At 63.7% G+C, this 19,176-nt stretch overlaps 1 protein-coding gene across 12 annotated transcripts in view; it reads right to left on the minus strand.

Moving 5' to 3' along the window:
- Positions 1-9,601, minus strand: part of INF2 (inverted formin 2) — a 28,217-nt gene extending 18,616 nt beyond the window's left edge. For 5 of the 12 annotated variants that reach the window (XM_044933328.2, XM_044933326.2, XM_044933327.2 and 2 more), the window contains exon 1: positions 350-1,239. In XM_044933328.2, coding sequence (XP_044789263.2) covers positions 350-1,048 — 699 coding nt within the window. In that variant the 5' untranslated portion in view covers positions 1,049-1,239. The other 7 variants (XM_044933333.2, XM_044933332.2, XM_044933334.2 and 4 more) reach the window with 7 other exon arrangements.
- Between the last annotated feature and the right edge of the window lie 9,575 nt (positions 9,602-19,176).

Here is a 19,176-nt window from a genome sequence, read left to right on the forward strand (position 1 = left end):
GGGGGCCTCCTGGTAGTTGAGCAGCCCCTCCTCTGTCTGCAGGGGGAACCCCATCCCTCATCCTTCCCCCTGCCCTGCAGGACCCCTGGGTCCTCCCAGGAGGCAGACTGGCTGGGGCAGCGGGGGTGTGGGGGGGCACTGACCACTGTGCTCCCAGCTCTGGCCCTCTCAGCAGACCCTGGCCGAGCCTCAGGTCAGGCTGCTGCAGCAGCTGGTGGGTGGGGGTGGGGGCATGCGGGGTGTCCTTCAGCCCTCCCCCAGGGGCCCCTGCGGCCTGGGCCCTGTGCTGGACCTGGCCCGCCCCACGGCTGCAAGGTTTAACCCACCCTCCAGGCCCCCAGGCACTCACCCAGACACGCAGGACCTTCCGGCTGCCTCTGCCCACCCAGGCTGGGCCCTGCCTGGGGCCGCCCCCCGCACTCCCCTGGCTTCTCATCTCTGCTGCCCACTGACGCGCCCAGCTGCCCCTCCCCGGCAGCCTCGCGATGTGGGGGAGGGGCACTCCCACCAGTACCGTGAAGAGCCCGGCAGACAGACAGACAGATCTCCGCACACACTGCCACCGGCCGTGGGTGCCGCTGTTTAAGGAGCACCCAGAGCTGACCCTCCCTTCCTGCCCCCGCCTCCCTTGGCCTGAGGCCCCGGCTGCCTGGCACAGGCTGGGCGGACACAGCGGAACTCTCCCAGGCCAGCACTCTGGCATCCAAGTGTGTCTCCAGCCAAGAGCCCCAGGGGTCCCTGACGTGGAGAAACAAACTCCCAGAGGCCACCCGGTCACCAGAGCTGCCCCTCCGGTGCCACCCAGGTTCCCCCACACACCCCTAATTCCCAGGGCCATGGGCTCACTGCCCCGAAAGACCCCCCATAGGGGAGCCCCTGGGTCTGACGGGAGGGGAGGCACAGCTGGTGACCAGCCCAGTCTGCCCGCCTGTCCGCCTGACCCTAGGCCCTGTGTCCTGCAGCCGAGCTGCCCTGGCTGTCCGCATCCCCCTCCACACACAGGCACAGAGCCAGTCAGAGAGGATGCAAAGGGCTCCACCGGCCGCATCCCACACGGCCCAGTGAGCACGGGGCATCCAGCTGGGAGAGCAAGCTCAACTAGGGACCCAGAGGCTGAGGTGGGTGAGTTTTCTCCCTCTGATGCCTACCAGGCTGCCAGCCTCATCCAGGGTCCACCTGGTCAGGCCCCAGGCCAAGGACATCTTCCTAGAAACATTCCAACCCCTTTTCAGGATAAAGAGTGAATATATTAAATGGACCTCAGCCAGACCATACACAGAACTCGGACCCACAGCTGCAGCCACCAGACCAGAACACCCAGCACCCCACAGGAAGCAGCCCAGGACGCAGCCCGCTCCCTGTGGGCCAGACCTGCAGGACGTCAGGCCGCTATCTCTAGCGACAGCCCCGGAAGCGCTACGATGGCCCTGGGACATCCCCCCACGGCACAGCCTTCATCGGTAACCCACAGCTTCCTGGGCTTTGTCCTTGCTTCCCATTGAGGACAAAGCAGGGAAAGCTGGACAGGACAGGACATCGCCCAGCCACCGCATGGGGGCCCTCATCTCCTCAGCCGTCCAGCTGCCCCAGCCCTGCAGCCCCCATCAGGACCTGGGAAGCCCCGTCCTATCAAGAAGCTTTCTATACACAGAAAATAGTTTAACATAGTAATACGTGTTACATAGTCTAAGGGTGTGTAGGTAGCGTTCTATGTATATAGTAACCACACGGCGGTGATTCCCTGGCTGCTGCAATTCTGAATAAACAGCTTTGCCTGTTCCCTTCTGGGTGGTGACTGAGCATCTCTCCAGGGAACACTGGAGGGACTCGAGGGAACCAACGTTTACGGCTCTCAGGAGCACAGGCTGTGGGCGACGGCCCTTGGGGACAACGCAGGGACCCTGCGTGGGAGGCAGCGAGCCGGAAGGAGGGCCGCAGCGGGTTTTCATACTGAAACTTGGGCCTGACGGGCACAGGGCGAGCGCGCAGGGCTCTCACGGCTGTGGTCATTCAGTCCGTGGATGCCCGGCTCTCAGCCCTGGCCGTGCTCAGCCTCGGCCTGCCCTGTCCAAGGGCTGAGCGCCCACCCTGCAGCCAGGCCGGGCGCTGAGACCAGGGCTTCGAGGGGCGGGGCCTCGGCCCAGAGGGGGCGGGTCGCAGCTCTGTTCCGGGCGGGGCCCTGAGCTCAGGAATGTGTTCCCGGCGTTCAGGGCTCCCTCAGGCGAGGGGCGTGGCCAGCCCGCCAGGGGCAGGGCCTGCGCAGTTTGGAATCAGCACCGCAGGCTGAAAAAGTCTGGAGCTCCCAGGGTCCACGTTCAAGAGGCTCAGGCCAGACCCTGTGCCTTGGGCATCTGAAAGGTCAGGTGCTTCAGCACCTCTTCTGTCCTCCAAGCAGCCCACCCCACCCCGCACCGAATCTACAGCGGACAAAGGGAAGGGCCATTTGCAGGGAAAGCCCCCGAGGCTCTGACATTAGTGGGACGTTGCCCACGGATTCTTAGCATTCATCTTTCTTCTTCCGTTAACGTGGGGTGTCCTCTGGGAAGGGGTCATGCCTTCCCCATCCGACTGGGGCTCTGGAAGATAGGGTCTCCCTCTGAGCTTTCCCAGGGTCCACTCACTGATCTGGGTGTCTTGCTCAGGGGCATCACCCAGCCCACACAGGCGCCACCTCCTCAGACACCCATCTGGCTCACCTGCACATGGCCAGCCTGGCATGGTGATGCTGGCCCCTCCACCTGGGTGCCCTCATACCCGAGCAGCGGTGCTGACCAACAGGAAGCCATTACCTCTGCCTACAATAATCCAACTGTGTGTGTGTGTGTGTGTGTGTGTGTGTGTGTGTAGCAGGGGGCAGGGTCAAAGTTGGCCTCCCAGACCCCAGAGACCAGCCCCTGCAGATGGAGAAGCTGAGATGGGCAGACACTGGGCTGTGTCCTGGACACGCACTGAGCTGCGGCTGGGAGGCCCTGGAGGGGTCCAGGGCCCACTGGGCTTTGGGCAGCCTGGTGGGTGGGCAGCCCAGCCACGGGACTGAGCCTCTCGCCTTGTGGAAGTGGGTGGGGTTCTCTGTTCTGCAGTCCCTGTTGGTGAGGGGTGCAGGGTGAGGGGTCTGGGGCCGGGGCGGGGACGAGGGCTAAGGAAGGCACCTGTGACGGGCAACGGTTGCTAGCAGCTGGGGAGACAGCTTGGGGCAGCCCTGCTGGCATCAGCACTGAGCTGGGGTGCTTCTGGGCCCAGAGCCAGCAAGGCTGGGGGCGGGGCGCACAGAGTGAGCTCGTCTCCCCAGGGGTGGGCGGTAAACCGGCAGGAGCGGGGTTCCGGAACTGGAAGGCAGGGGCTGCCACACAATATTTTTAGCTCCTACAAAACCAAAATTTTTCCACTGCCTGGCAGCTCTTGGATTACATTCCTGGCAGCTCCCTGGAGCTCAGGGGCAGCCCAGGCCCTGCCCGGTGGGAGGGGGAGCTGAGGCTGCCCTGCCGTGACTTCCTGTCTCCCTCCTTTCCAGAATCTCTGCTTCTCTGTGTCATCTTCACCAGGCCCTGAGCCCTCTGGGGATCTCGACTGACCTGTGTGGGTCACCTGCTTTGGGCTCGTCCCAGGTAGGGGTCCTGCAGACAGGGGGCCTCAGGGAGGAGACTGAGTGTCCGCCCACCGTCCACCCGTGCATGGGCGCAGTCCCCAGGGCCTCAGGCATGCAGGGTCCCACGGTTCCCTGGCCCATCTCCTGTCCACACAGTCCTCCTGCCCACTTCCACCCACGTCTCCAGGATGGGGTGCGAGGCCTCTGCCTCCTGAGCCTCACTGCACATGAGGAGGCTGGCTGGCCACCGTGGCACCCAGCAGCAGGAGAGAGGGACCAGGGAGGCGGGTGGACACCAAGACATCCAGGGCAGTGCCAAACTATGAAACAGAGATGACCACCAGAAGGCTGGTTGCACTGTGTGGGATTCCAACCACATGAAATGGGGTGTGTCACACAGGACACACGCCAGATACTAAGAGAGGCTGCATCCAGGGGGAATATGGTCATTTCACAATGAGAAAGGGAGTCCGCAAGCACAGTGGCAGAAGGCGACCAGCCGCATCTCACAGGGAGACCTGGGCTCCGAGCGGCTCTGTCCCCAGTTCTGTCACCAGAGCCAGGAGCCGGGTCTCCTGCACTGTGAGTGGAGAAGGATCGGGGCCCGGGGGGGCTGCACCAGCAGTCGGAGGAGCCAGGCCGGGGCTTGGTCCCTGGTGCCCCAGGACCTGGGTCAGGTTGGGGTGACACACACAGACCTCTCTGGACCCCACCGTCCTCGTTAGGAGCAGGAGTTGGTGGGGGCCCCACAGGGCACCCCTAGTAGGGGACTGACTCGACAGGAAACACTTGCCACTGGAGGCGGTGGGTGGTGCCGCCCCTGCGCTGGGCGCACTGGGAGGAGGGTCCACCCTGAGCTGGGCACTGCGGGTGTGGGGTTTTGGGAACCGGCTTGAGGGGATCTGGGAGTCCCCCTCCCCCAGGATGAGCCGGCTCGGGTTTGGGTGCAGGGAGAGAACAGGAAGGGTGGAGGCACCTGACACCAGGAAGCCCAGCTTTCGCTTCCACCTGCCCTGCGGGCTCACAGGGGCCACGTCTGTCCTTGCCTTCCGCTGTCACCCCCTCTCTGGGCTCAGCACTCCAGGTGCACAACAAGCCTGGCTAACAGGGAGCGCTCAGAGGCCTGGCCACCTCTGCCAGTCTTGGGTTCTGGTCAAGCTTCCAGGGGCCTGAGGTGGAAAGATGGGGAGCGGCTCGGGGGCCGACGGGGACAGTGGTCACCACCGCCACCGTCTATCGCAGAGTCAGCGGTGGCGTTTGAGGGAAGTGACGTGTGCAGGCCTGCGGTTAGAGGGTGAGGAACTTGGTGGCGCCCCGAGGGACAAGGTGTCTGGCCACAGCGTACACCTGCAGGCTCTGCTGGGCCGCACGCAGACCCGGGGCTCACTGCCAGCGTCCCCTCTGCTCGGGTTCTCTCCCTGAAGAGCAGACACAGCTCAGGGCAGGAAGTGTAGGGTCCCTCCCCTGGCCCCTGCACCCTACAGGAAAGGCCGCTCAGGGAGGATCTGCGGAGTTGCGTAAAGGAGGGGGTCAGGCCAGCTTCAGTCACTGACCACCCTGTGCCTGTCTGGGGGTCTTGGGGTTAGACATGAAGGCCACCCACTGCCTGCCCCGGGGTCCCCCCAGCCGCAGCCCCGCCTGTCCTGTGTCCCCGGTCCAGGCTGCCTGCCCAGAGGAGGGAGAACAAAGCTGCAGAGTGGGGGGTGGGGGGGAGGGCCCAGCCTCCAGAGCCTGGCACCACCAAGGGGCTGTGGCCAGGGCCTGGGGGCAGGGAACAGCTCAGGTTCCAGCTGAGACCAGGCTCTGCTGCGGACCAGCCATGTCCCTTGGGCACGGACCTCAGGACCCCTGGGCCCTGACTCCTGTCTTCACCAAGGGATAAGCAGGTTGATGCCACCCCACCCCCTAATCTGCCAACAGATCCGTGGATGCCAGCTGCAAAGCAGGCCTGCCACTGCCAGAAAGGGCGGGCCCCTGCCCACTGCCACCTCCTCGGCTGGCTCACTGGGTGACGCTGAGCGGGAGGGTCACCGCCTTCCAGGGCCCCACTCAGCACTCCTGGGCCTCCCGACCCACGTGGCCGGTGCCAGCAGCCCGACTGGACCGGGCGAGCAGGATCCTGAGTGTTGGGCACAAGATCCTGCATGCTGTTCCTTGCCAGGCACCAAGGGCCAGGCCCACCCTGTACTTGGTTTTCGCATCTGTAAAATGGCCAGGATGCTGTCCAGGGACCTGGGTTGGCTGAGCCACTGCCGCCTGCAGAGGGCCGGGCCCGCCTGGCCAGCTCCCCTCCTCCTCTCAGAGGTGACCGCCCAGGTCCTGGCCGTGCCTCCATTACTGCCGCCTCCGTCTGGACAGCCTGGTCCTGCCCCCAGGGAACAGCCCGGAAGCACAGGGGCGGGGTGGTGGGCATGGGTGTCCCCAAAGTGGGCAGCAGCTGATCTGGGCACCCCGGGCTGGTGTTCTCAGGCCATTCACGCTCGTGCATGTGGGGCGGCAGAGCCAGGCGGGAAAGGGGGATGGCCAGCGCCCCCCACACCCCCTGCTCCGGGGGCCTGGGAAAGAGCAGATGTCTGCTTCCTGGCTGCTGCGCGGGCGGCCCTGCAGAGCTGTGCGTGAGCAGAAATGGGGACGCTGGTACAGGCGCATGGGTGAAGGGAGGCAGGCTCCACACTGAGGCTGCGTCCCAGGGTCCCAGAGGACCCGGCACCAGGCCAGACGGGGAGACTGAGGCCCCCTCACCCAGCTGGGCAGGGCCCACGCTGGTATCCACGCCCAGGGCATCGGCAAGGATCAAGGCCAAGCTCAGGGATGGAGCAGTGCCTGCCCCAGCAGCGGAGTCTGCTGGGAGAGCGTGTGTACGTGGGTGTGCTTGGGGGACCACCACTGTCTGGGGGGCGAGGGGCTGGGCCTCTGCCCACAGCAGCCCAGTGCGGACTCCGAGGAGCCCTGGGAAAGTACCACCCAGGGCTGTTCATGAGGCCAGAGCGGAACGGCCCTCTCCGCCTTCCCGACCCACAGCGCACAGCGCTCACCTTTGATGCTAGGTCTCAGTGGCACCATCTGCAGAAGGGGTGCAAAACACGCTCTCCTGCACCTCCCCAAGCGTGTGTTCAGGCTGGCCTCCCATCTAAGGAGGGCGCCGCTCGATGGCCCCAGTCGAGCGGGCCTCCCAGCAGTGCAGGCCGCACAGCCTCTCCCGGAGGTCTGCCTTCCCTGTCGGGGTCCAGGCACAGCCTCGTGGGAGCAGGTGGTCCCCTAGTCCAGCCTCCTTCCCTGTCAGGCCCCAGGGTGCTCTGATGGGGACTCAGCTCGCCAAGTCGGGGGCTGGAGGGTTCAGGACTAGCCCATGAGCAGGGGGATGCCTGAGCGGGGCCCTCAGGAGCTGCAGCTGGAAAGAATCGGGGTGAGGGAGGGGTGGGGGGACGGGGGCTGCAGGAAAGTGGCCTCGCCCTCGCCCTTGGCCCCTCGGTCCTCAGACAGCTCAGGGGGGCCCTCCACCCATGTCTGCCCCCTCTCCCACTCCTAGGAGGGTCCGCTGCCTCAAAGAACATGTGGCTCCTGGCGTCCAGCGCCACCATCTGTCTGCAAGGGCTGCTGGGCTCTGGAGTCACACAGGGGGGTGCCCCGAGGGTGGGCCAGCACCTGCCCCCCACTGCAGGCCCAGGGGCAGGGGGCACTGCTCGGCCAGGACGAAGCTCCCCCAGCTCCCAGAGCGTCGCTGGCGGGACCCTGAGGTGGCTGCACCCACGTGCCTGCTGTTCCTGTGGGGACTGCGGGGGTGACGAGGGGCAGGGGGACAGCCCGGCCTCCGGGTTCTGGATCCCCAGGCTGCCCACTTCTCTCCCGCTCGGGGCAGTACTTTCCCTATGCCCAGCATGGTGAGCACCGCGCTCCAGGCCTGTAGAGGCTGGTGCAAACAGTAGGGGCTTCATTGGCTCCTCTTTCCAGGACGGCGGGCACTGATCCTGTCAACCAACCACCTCGTCTTGGTCTCCTCTTCTGTGAAACACAACCAACCCTCACCCGGGGGCGTGATAGTCAGAGAGCAGGTGGGGACGTTCAGGCCAGTTCACTGATTCCTCTCCTCCATTCACTCGGCCCACAGACCCTCAGGCTGTGGCGGGGACTTCACCTCTGGGTTCCCCCTCTGGCCGCCCTCACAAGCCAGGGGCTCGAGCCCACCTCTGGGCACACTGCTGCCCGGGTCCAGGCCAGACCAGCTAGTCATGCCTGCACACAGGGCCATGCCCCTCTCACCACCCAGGATCCATCCCTCCCTCCCGCCACCTTCACGAACCAGCTCACTTTTCCAACCCGGGAGAGAACTGCACTTTGACGAAAGGCAAACGGAGTCTATTCAGGGCACAGCTTCCCGGGCCTGGTGTAAGGGGGAGGTGTGTGCAATTAGCTCCGACAGCCCGTCAGCACCTCCACGCAGTGGGGGCCTCACCTGGTGGTTAACTCTCTGTCACGAAGGAGCAGAGCCTTCAGGGGACTGGCCACCTGCGTGGGTCACAGGAGGGCAGCCCCACCGGTCACCTGGGTTCACGCCAGCGCCCCCTCCACCCGCACCTGCCCTGATGACCTGTCAGCTCCAAGCTGGGCACTGGCAGCTCCTGGAAGGGTGGACCTCGGCAGTGGTTGGAAGGGGCCGACGGTACCAACTGGGCTTTGAGCAGAAAGTTGGTGCTGGGCTGGAGAGGGGTGGGTGGGAACGGTGTGAGGTCTCAGACTCCAGACTGGGACCCAAGGCCCTGGCAGCAGCTGCAGGAGGGCCGCAGCATACACGCCACCCCCCTGCCCCCTCCCCTGCCCTGGACAGCCATGCCAGGGAGTCTAGGGCTTTGCTCCAGGTCCCCAACTCCTCCACTGCTGGGCGACATAGGAGGTCCAGGCCTGAGCCACTGTCCCCACACTGCGGGTGAAGATAGGGAAACTGAGGCCAGAGAAGGCCAGAGTCCTGGCCGGTTCCCACTGCCAGAGGGAGAAGGGGGAAGGGCTGGTGGGGAGGGGACTTCCCAACCCCTGATCCTGCTTGGGTGTGCCCGACCTCTGGCCTTGTTCCTGATTCCTGGCTCGGGCAAGGGCTTGGCCATCACAGGGCCTCTGACTCCTGGTGTGTCTGGCTGGGGAGGGGCAGCCTGGGGCCTCAGGGGTCAGGTGGGCACAGCCGGGGGTGGGGGGTGGCACAGATTCCCTCCTGAGGTTGTGGTCACTCCCCAGGTTCTTCCCCAGGAAAGGGGTCCCAGGGTGGGGCTGGAGGAGCAGGGGCCAGACTGCCAGCCCTACCCCGGAGGACGGAGGGCAGGGCCGGGTGCTCAATCCCCCAAGGCCTGCCTGAGGGGTGCCCAGGACCCCTGCGCCCACCTGCTCCCTGGCACCTACAGACCCAGCACCTCAGCCGGGGCCGCAGGCTACCGCGTGCCCTGTGTCACCGGGGTGGCGGTCGCGAAAATGAAGTTTATTTTCCCAACTGTGGCTGATTCATGGTCCGGATGTGGCGGCCACAAGGTGGGGGAAACCTGCCGGCACTGGATAGGGCGGCGGCCCGGCCGGCCCTCGGCCCACCACTCGCGGGCAGCGCGCGCTCGGGCGGCGTCTCCGCGCCGGGGCCGGCAGTCTGGGGCGGGGCGCGAGCCAACGGGGCCGGGGCGCCGCGGGATCCCCGCCCGGGAGCTGGGACCCAGCTGCCCTGCGCCACGGGGCTGCGGGCCGTCCCCCGGGCTGCACACGCCGCTACCCCAACTCCGCTCCCGAGCCGCAAGCGCCCCACGGCCCCGACTCAGTTTCCCCGCGGCTCCCGGCCGGCCCAGAGGGCGCGGACTTACCGGACAGGGACGGCGGCCGAGGGCGGGGATGGGGCCAGCGTCCGGTCGGGGTCGGATGAGGGGGCCGCGGGCTGCCGGCCCACCTTGCGGCTCCGCACGGCTCGGGTTCGGGCTGGGGCTCAGGCTCAGAGGGGCGCGCGGGAGGAAGAGGAGGCGCCGCCCAGCCCCGCCCGCTGGCGGCCACGTGGGGAGCGGGCGCGGGCCCGGGGCGGAGTCTACTGGGGGGGGGGGGCTCCTAGAGAGGCCCCGCCCACCGCTGCCCCCCGGGCGGGGCGCCCAGGGACTCTCCCCAAGCCCGTAAATACCCGCGCCACCTCCGCCAGGGCTCGGTCTGTTCCCGGCCCTCCCAGTTTCTCTCCTGCCGGGTGGGGGTGGCTCTGGGGGGTGGGACACACGGAGCGGGGAGTGGGGGTCCCGGGAAAGCTCTGGAAGTGGACCCCCGCCTCAGCCCTCTCTGCCTGCCCCCCTCCCTGGGCTCCGCTGCTCCGCCCCCTCCCACAAACCTCCTGCAGGCCCTGGCGGCGCGCCAGGTAACCGGCTCACCCACTGAGGCTTCCTGTCAAAGCCTGGCGGCAGGTTGACCAGCCTCCAGGACCGTGCTCGCTGAACCCCGCGGGGGAGCCCCCTCGGGCCAGTTGACCCCGCGAACTGACGCCTGGGGTCCCCTCATGGTAGCTTGGTCTTCTGGATTCCAGAGCGTCCCCATCGGGGTGGGGGGGCCAGCCCGGGACCTGGTCCCTGGTCCCTGGTCCCCAGCAGAGATGCGGTCTGAGTGGTCTCTGGGCCTGGACGCTGCTGGCTGCAGGCAGCAGGCCTGAGTGCCGCCCCCTCTTTCTGTCCTGCTTCATCACTCCTACAGACTAGGGTGGGGAGGGGGAGGCCCGCATGGCACAGCAGGAGGCCAGCCCCTGGGGGAAGGGCAGGGTGCCTTCAGCCCCAGGCCTGGTGGGGGAGACACCACCCTGCCTGCAGGGTCCTGTGCTGGCAGGGCCTGACCTGAACTGCTGAGCTGTAGTTTCCCCATCTGTTACAGAGATGGACAGTTCGGCCTAAAGGTTACTTACTGGTGAGATGAGCACAGTGGGTGAAACATCTGCACTGAAGGCTTTGGCTTATCAAATCTCCCCAGAGACCGTGGCCTTTGGACCCTAGGGGAGTGGGGCTGGGGGCTGAGGGCTCACAGCGGGTGGGCGGCTGGGAGCAGACCCTTCAGATAGGGGTCCAGGTGGCTTCACAGCCTTGCTCTGTCTTCTCCCTGGGGCCAAGCACACACCCCTTGGTGCCCAGTGCACCCCTGCGGGGGCAGGGCTGAGACTGGCGGATGCAGCCCCTGCCCGTCCAGCGGCCTCAGCCCCTGGAGTCTCCTTGGTTCGGCCCTGGTGTGGGAGCAGCTTCTGGCAACAGGCCAGTGTGGAATGAGTGCCGGGTGTGCCAGGTGAGCCACCAAGGAGGGCGCACTGGTTCCTGGACACCGTCAAGCCAGGGACCTGTGCGTGTGGCGGCCGCCCGTGCCGGGACAGCCGTTCTTGGAATGCGCAAATCCTAGCTCTGCGGACGTGCCGCTGCCTGGAAGGCTGGCTGGCACCCCTGCCTGGCGCCCTGGCCCTCTCCTCCACCTCCTGAAGCTTTCCTAGCTCCCCTGAGCTGGGTTTCAGGCCTCTCCATGCTCCCTGGGATGCAGCAGTTGGCCCCTCCCGGGAGAGTAGGGGAGGGGGGGTTGGCACTAGTCACTGACTCATCGGTCTTCCAGCCTGGCACCTGGCTATAGCCGGTTGTGGTCAGTGGGTGTGTTTGTGGATCCAGAGGACGGAGGAGGGCAGGGGAAGACGGTGGGGAGTGACCTTCCAGCCTTCAGGCTGGGCTGGGGAGGGTGACCCAGCTGTGAGACCAGTGCTGAGCAGGGGTGTGTCCTGCGCCCCAGATCCCCAACTCTTACCCACCCGGGGCGGGGAGCAGGCAGAGTCCTGAACCTCCCTCTCAGAGGCTGAAGAGGGAAGCCTGGCATTGGCTGGGAATCTGCAGTTCGGCCACAAAGTCATCCACTCATTATGCCCATCCACTTATCCATCCTTCCATCCATCCATCTGTCCACTCATCCATCCACTCATCCGTCCAGGACTAGGTCTTCCTGGTGAGCAAGAATGGTGGGACCCAGCTCTGCTACAGAGTGGCCGTGGCACCCCAGGCAGCTGCTCTGCCTCTGGTCCTGCTGATTGGGGCCTGACCACTCTCCTCATCTCCAGAAAGGTCAGCTCTGGTGGGGCAGCGGCTGGGGCTCTGGCCCTGGATCCACTCCTCTGCCTCAGCCCCTTTCCTCTGTAGCCCGGCAGCTCCAGCTGCTGTAACCTCAACATCCTCTCAGGGCAGGAAGTGGACGTCCTCTCCTGCAGGAGGATGGACCAGGGCCCATCCCTGGTCTGGGGAGGGGAGGGGGGGACCCCGGTGGGACGGTGGGCTGGGTTGTCAGTCAGAGGCTCTGGTAGGTCAGTGACGTCTAGCCTCTTCCTTTGAGGGTCACTCACACACTCAGGAGATTTTCATCATTTGCTGATTCTGCATTTGGGAACGTCCCTACTCGCTAAAATCTATTTGTAACCCTAAAATCAGTACTTGTCTCACAATCATTTGCTGATATGCATAGACCAGCAGAATTTCTGAGTCCCCAGCTGAGGTCAGAAGGAGCCACTCTGGGCTTTCTTGTTCAATCTCACGCTGCAAACACGGCCAGTTTAGCACTCAGTCTTCCACATTTTTGTGCTTTTGGGGGAGACAGTCCTGTTTCACGTGGCCCTGGCCCAGCCCTAAATGTGTCCAGTGTCCCTAAGTGCAGGAAGGCTGGGTGTGTTTCACAGAGAAAACACGTGTGTTTGGGGAGTTTCCTGTCCATGTGAGTTTCAGGGCAGCTGCCTTGGGTTCAGGGCTCCTGAACCAGTAATACAATATGTACCAAATGCACTGTCTTTGAACAGTAGGGAACACAGAGCAAGGTCATGTATTGATTGGCTGTTATTTCAGCCACGTGGTCTGAGGACCCTGACTCTGGGCTCCCCCAGGGTGATGGCTCAGTTCTCTGTAGTTCAGTGTTTGCGATGACTCTACAGACCAGAAGGAAATGGCACCCGCTCCAGTGTTCTTGCCTGGAAAATCCCATGGACAGAGGAGCCTGGTGGGCTGCATGCAGTCCATGGGGTCGCAAAGAGTCGGGCACGACTGAGTGACTGACACGACAGACCAGACCCGCAATCCTTGCTGCTGGCTTTGGCCACTGGGCTGTCTTTTTCAGAGATTCAGGGCCAAGCCCGGGCCTCACGGGTCTCTGATCCCGGCTGGCCTGCCTTGCTGCAGCCGCCCCTCGCGCCTCCAGACCCCAGGCCCCGCCCCGCCGCAGCCCCCTGCTCAGCCCAGAATAGCTGGCTCCATTTGGCTCCCAGCCATCCTTGAATTAGGCTCTGAGCCTCTCCTCCGTGGAGAAGAATCCGCTGGCATCTGAGCTTTCCCGTGCAGGAAGAGTTTATAGATCTCATGCGGGGGGTGGGGGTGAGTGGGCAGAGGAAGGAGCTCCTGTGGCCCCTCCGCCACCCAGAGGTGCTCTGCTCCCCGAAGGCCCTGGGACACATCTCTGTCCCCGCCCCTTCTGGCCCACCCCTTGCTCAGCCTCTTCCTGACCCCAGCAGAACTCTCCTTTTTTCCCTCCAGAACAGTGGGGAGGTTTAAGGGTTAAAAATAACCCCAAACCCAAGTATGATCCTCTGCACCTACCTCTCCTGCCTGCTCAGTGCCTGGTCTAAGACTCCACTGTCTTTCCCACTCCTGTGCACTGCCCTCCCCCACCTCCTAGAGAACTCCCCCGCCAGGACCCCTCTGCAGGGATTCTCCGACTCCAATCCTCCCCACCCTGGAAGGATCACTGTGCTCCCCTCTCCCAGGAACCGTGGACCTCAGCCCTCCGTATACAGTCCTGTGGGGCAGCCATCGGGCTCCCTGGCTGGACTGTGAGCTCCAGTCGGGGAGTGGCTGCGGCTCGGGGTGCCAGCAGCCCCCAAGTGTCCAGGATGTGGGGGTGGGAGGTAGGAGTGAGCGCCAGCCGCCTCGCTACTCCCAACCCTGCGCGCTCTGCCTCTGTGGGGCTCCCACTGCGTGTGCAGCTCCAAACCTGCCAGGCTCTCTGTGCCTGCGCGCCCTCCATCCCCCTTAGCTCTGCACCCAGCCCTCCTCTCTGTGGCCGCCCGGGTGGCACACCGTTTCCTTTCGTCCATCAGGTCCTGATTACCTTGGCCGTACTTTCGCCAAGTGAAAGTGAAAGTGAAGTCGCTCAGTCGTGTCCAACTCTTAGTGACCCCATGGACTACAGCCCACCAGGCCCTCTGTCCACGGGTTTTCCAGGCAAGAGTACTGGAGTGGGGTGCCATTGCCTTCTCCGTTAACAGCGGCTAGGCATATTATATTTACTTGGAGCTGGTATACTTTGTGACAGCCTTAGTGCCCTCGGACATGGCATGCTTGGGTACTTCGGCCAAGGTAACTAGAAAGGTAACTAGAAATCAAGCTGTAATTGACGAGCGGTGCCCGACCGAGCACCGCGGCTCCGAGCGCTCAGGGACAGCCGATTGCTGCTTGAGCGCCCTGGTGTGGGAGGATCCGTGGGCGGGGGCGGGAACCTCGCTGTGCGCAGGGTTCTGGGTGCTAAGCCATGCCCTAAGCCCGGCACTCTTGTCCTACCCCGAGTCTTACTCCAACCCTCTCCAGACCACACCAGGGGAGGCAGCCAGAAGCACATCTGGCACTGCAGAGGCGAGGGACAGCCACAGCGCCACGCTTTCCCTTGATGGCTATCAAGGCATGTTCTTTTTTTAACTTTTCACATTTTAAATTTATCAATTTATTTACTGAACCCTGAACGCATTACTTAAGACCAGATTCACCAGGCTATATAGGGGGAGGGCAGCAGGAAGATGCCCCTCTCCTTGCTTTAGCATCTGGGGAGTTCTGACCCCCATGCTATTTCTTCCCATCTGTGGGTCTCCACCACCCGGTGCCCCCCTCCCCAGGCCCGCACCCCGCAAGGCACAGCTCTGTTTGCTCATTTGCTCCTGGGCCCGGCATGAGGCACTGGGTGATGGGTAGGTAGCTGGGTGTGGATTGGCTGGCATGTGGGTGGGGAGCCCAGAAAGACCCCGCCTCACTGCCTCTGGTTCCTCCTCCACGGCTGGGCTGTGGTCCCTCCGGCTGCAGCTCGCCCCAGGGTGGGCTGTGTGTGTATGTGTGTGTAAGCTTTCCCCAGAAGACGGACACAGGGCTCTGGGAACGGGCAGCCCCTGGCCAGGGTCCCTGCTGACCCCAGCTAACAAAGCCTGGGCCTTTCTGGTTCCCCCCACTCACCCCCCCCCCTCCACCTCGTGTTGGCAGAGAAGTGGCCATGTCCTCCTGCAGCCGCTGACTCAGGCCCGCGTCATCTGGAAGAGCAGCTGAAGGGGAGGGGAGTGGCGAATGGGCAGGCTTGGTGTGGGCTGGGGGCCTGCAGGGCCTGCGGGCTGGGCCCCGTGCAGCCAGGGTGTGCTGCCCATGGGCAGAATTCCAGAGCTCCGGGCCTGTCCCGGCCTGCTGGAAGCCAGGCACACCGCTGCAGATGGTGGGTGGTGGTGTCCAGCAATCCGGTCCAGGAGCCGTGTAGCCGGACGGCCCAGGCCCAGATCTGGTTTCTGCTGCTGATAAGCTGCCTGGCTTTGGCTGCTCAGAGCTGGGCCCCCTGCCCCCGTTGAGGGGGAAAGCAGTGACATTCCCACTGTGGCGGGGGGGGGGGGTCCTCTGAGCGGTCCCCTTCCCATCTGCTCCTCTAGCAGTGTCAGGAAGTGCGAGCGGGCACCCTGGCTCAAGTCCAGGAGAGGCGGTGCCGGGCAGCTTCACTGGGGCAGGGACAGTTCCTCCAGACAGGCCAGGCGGGTAAGAGGGAGCCCTGAGGCTCGGGTAGATGGGCTCCAGGCTAGACGTTTACTGCTGGCTCCGGTGTGCATTTCATGGGCACAAAGAAGTGGGCTTCAGGCCGGATACTTACAGCTGCAAGCATTTCCTGAGACCAGAGATGGGTGGGCTCCAGTTGAGGAATTTACAATCAACCTCTTGTTTGGCCTCCAAAGCAGAAGTCACAATAGAAACTGGGCCAACAGGCCTTCTTTGTCTCTTGTAAACACCCTAAGGTAATACTCACAGCAATAGTCAAGGGGACACTCAGCTCAGGGACAAAGAAGGGCAAGACCCTGTTTGAGTAAAGAATTAAGGGATCTCCGCTCCCCCCTTTTGGGGGCAAGGGAAACACCACACATGTGCAGAAAGTTTCCTTGTGGGTCAAAAGTCAAGGAATAACGCCAGGTCATAATGACTCTTGCTCATCCCAGAAACCTTCATCTCGAGACTTCGAGATCCATCTTGGTTGAGGTGAGGGTCCTACCCAGGGGAGGGTCCCAGGGTAGGTCAGGTATGGAAAAAGAAATCAGAAAGTTTGCTCAGGGTAAGCAAGACCCAGAAGAACTGACCTAAATAAATGGCCTAACCGCCTCCGTGGGGTGCCCCGCCTCACGGTGGGGTGCCCACACCCTTTCTGTCTGGGTGCGTGCCTCCGCCTTGCTGCCAGCTCATCTCCACAGTTTCCTCTGTGTGCTCTTCCACGTATTGTTGTGCTTTGTCTCTACTAATAAACTTTGTGCCTGCGTTTACAGTTTCTGCCTCTGTGATAAATGCATTGTTTTTTTTTTTTTAAACTGGGAACAAAGATCCAGGGAAAAATAGCTTCTAGCCTCTAGCCCTTGCTGGTCTGGTGGCTGCGATTCCTGGTGTTCACCCAGGATTCCCAGGTTCAATTCCTGGGCAGGGACTTAAGATCTCGTTTCACACCACTGCCCACACTGCCTGGTGGAGATCAGAGTCAGGGCGGAGATCGTGCGGGGTAAGAAGACGTGGGAGCAGGAAGGATTCAAAGGGGCTGTTGACTGGAAGATTATTCACAGCCTGAGAGTCGAGAGTTATGTCTTATTTGGTGGGAATCTTTAGGACTTCAAGCCTGAGAGGCAGCATCTCAAGTGACCCTGAGTGAACTGCTCTGAGGGGGTGAGGGGAGGAGCCAGGTTACCTAGAAGTTTTGCAACAGAAGGTAGATAGTCTGAATGTCAAAAGATGATTCTTAATTAAAGGAACCCGTATAATCCAAGTTAAAGAATTTAGTGCTTTACTGTGTATGGGAACATGCAAGAGTCTAGGCTCACTGCAACCGTTCCTTTGATCAGCACCGCAGCAGTCTGGGGCCAGGTTCCTGGGTTTTCTTTTTCGGAGTTTCCCCAGAGCGCATGAGCTCACAGTGGGGGGCTGCAGACCCTGGGGACTGTGTCACCCTTTGTTTACAGATATGACAGGAAATATTCCATTTCTCAAGGTTTGAGCAGGGACGGGGTGGGGGACCTTGACTTCTGGCGTGAAAGATCCCAGTGGGGCAGGGCCAGGCGAGGCTGTAATGGGGGATCTGGTGGGGGTTAGACAGGCGTGCACATGTGGGAGAGTGTTGGGAGGTCAGCTTTCACTCTACGGGGGGGAGAAGGCGCACCGCCTGGTGTTGGGAAGACTGGGATGAGGGTGAGGGGGGCAACTCAAGTGTCCAGCAGCAAAGGCGGCCGCGCAGGCCCCCTGGCATTCGCTGGTGATGAAGTCAGCTTGGCCGGTGGGAACAGCTGGCAATTTACAAAGGCTGGGGATGCTCGAGAACCTGTTTCGATCATAGTGCTGCCTTCCTTTGGGGCCTCAGGCCCCGTTCAGCCCCTGGCTGCCTAGAGAAAGGCCCCTTGGGGTGGCTAGCTCTCCCACGGGTCCTGGGCTTAAAACCATCAGAGTGACAGAGACACACCAGGCCTGGGACCCCAAGAGCTCCGTGTCTCTCTGGCTGTCTCTGGATGGCTCAGTGTAGCCTGGCTTCGTGGTTCACCTCACTGAGGGATATGGGTCAACGCCCAGGGCCCCAGAAAGTGAAGCAGGCATCCAAGTGGGCAGAGAAGACCAGGAGGCCAGCCCTGGCGCCCTGAGCACTGGACACAGGTGCCTGCAGAGACTCGCCTCCTTCACCCTCGTGTGGCTCTGCTGGCAGCTGTCACCTGTTGACCGATGGGGTCCTTGATGCTAAGGGTGCGCTCACGGCCATGGAGAGCAGGCGCCGTGGCCGGGCTTGGAGCCCATAGCCCGGGTCCTCCTGCCAGCACCAGCTCTACCTTGGGGTGGGCATCTCCCACCCTGGGGAGGACCATGCCCCTCTGTGCACCCCTCTCCCCTCCCCTGCACCCCTTCACATTCTCACCCCACCCACTTCCTCCCAGAGGCTGGGTTGGGACCTAGGGGTGAGGTCTGGTTGTCCTCAACCTACAGATGTAGACGTTGAGGCTGGAGCAGGAAGCAGCCCAGTCAGCGAGGCCTGGGAGGGATCACAGGGCCGCACTGGAGATACCCAGAGGGCAGAGGCAGGCCTGTAGTGCAGCTCTCAGGGGGCCCTTGGGGTGCAGGAAGGCCCAGGGACCCAGCAGGACACGTGAGCGTTGGTGTTCCTGGTTGGGAGGTGACCCTCAGGTCAGGTGCCGAGCCCTCCCAGAGGAGGCCTTACGTGGCTGGACGGGCCTGGGTCCTGGGCACAAGCGCAGATGGGGGACAAGTGGGGATGTTCGGTGGAGGGAACCGCGTGGTTCCCTCTGGGGCCAGGTCTGCTGCTCTGGGCAGGGCAAGCTGCCCTCCTCGCGGCCCACTGGCAGCTAGGACTGAAGGGGCGGGGTGAGGGTGGAGCTCCAGGAAGAGGCCTTCCAACTACGGAATTCTGTTTTCAGGGTGTGCATGCATGTGTGCATGCGTGTGTGCATGCGTGTGTACATTCGTGTGTACATGTGTGCGCCCGCGTCCAGGCCAGGCGGGGGAGGAGGGGTGGGCTGGCAGGGCTCCTATCGGTGGTCCAGAGGTTCCAGGCTCACGCCAGGAGTGCCCTTGGAGGCTTCCAGGGGCAGGGCGTGGTGGGCGGCGGGACACTATCCTGAACTCAGTGTCCACCGGGGAATTCCTGGGTGACCTGAGCGCCTCTGGCCCACATTCTCATGGGAGGAGGCCGGCCTGTCCGCTTTCCACGGGGGCGACAGCGCCGTTCTTCATGGACCCCTGCCCGTCACACCTGCTGCCTCTGGAGACCTCTAGTCCTCCTCCCCGGGGGTCCCGCAGCCGCGCCCACCCTCCCGAATCCCCGCCCACCCTCCCGAATCCCCGCCCCTTCCCTTCTCAGCCCCGCCCTCCCCTCAGCCCCGCCCTCCCCTCAGCCCCGCCCTGGGGGGAACCGCGCTTAGCCGGGCGCCTGGTCCCGTCTCTTCGCGGCCCCACCTCCACCCCACCCCTCCCCCACTGCGGACACCTGGGGGGCCCAGAACAAGCCGGTCTCCCTACCACCTGGGCTTGGGGAGGTGGTACCAACAGGGGGCGGGAGAGGGCTCCGCAGGGTCAGTGCAGACTGGGGACAGGCAGCCTCCCTCTCCCTCTGCCTAGGCCTGGGGTGGGGGTCTTGGCGGGAGTTTCCCAGCTCCTCTGCCATGCGTGCCCCAGGTGGATCTGGGGGTCCCTGGTCCCCTGCTGGGGGAGCGGGAGGGAGGGCAGGCCGCTGTGTGGGGCTGAGGAGGCAGCTGCGTCTGAGTCATGCTCCGGAAAACGGGGGAGGCCGCTCCCACCGCCATCTGTCTCCTCGGGAAGAGAAGGCGG

The sequence above is a fragment of the Bubalus bubalis genome, chromosome 20 (genome assembly GCF_019923935.1).
Source record: "Bubalus bubalis isolate 160015118507 breed Murrah chromosome 20, NDDB_SH_1, whole genome shotgun sequence".
Taxonomy (NCBI): Eukaryota; Metazoa; Chordata; class Mammalia; order Artiodactyla; family Bovidae; genus Bubalus; species Bubalus bubalis.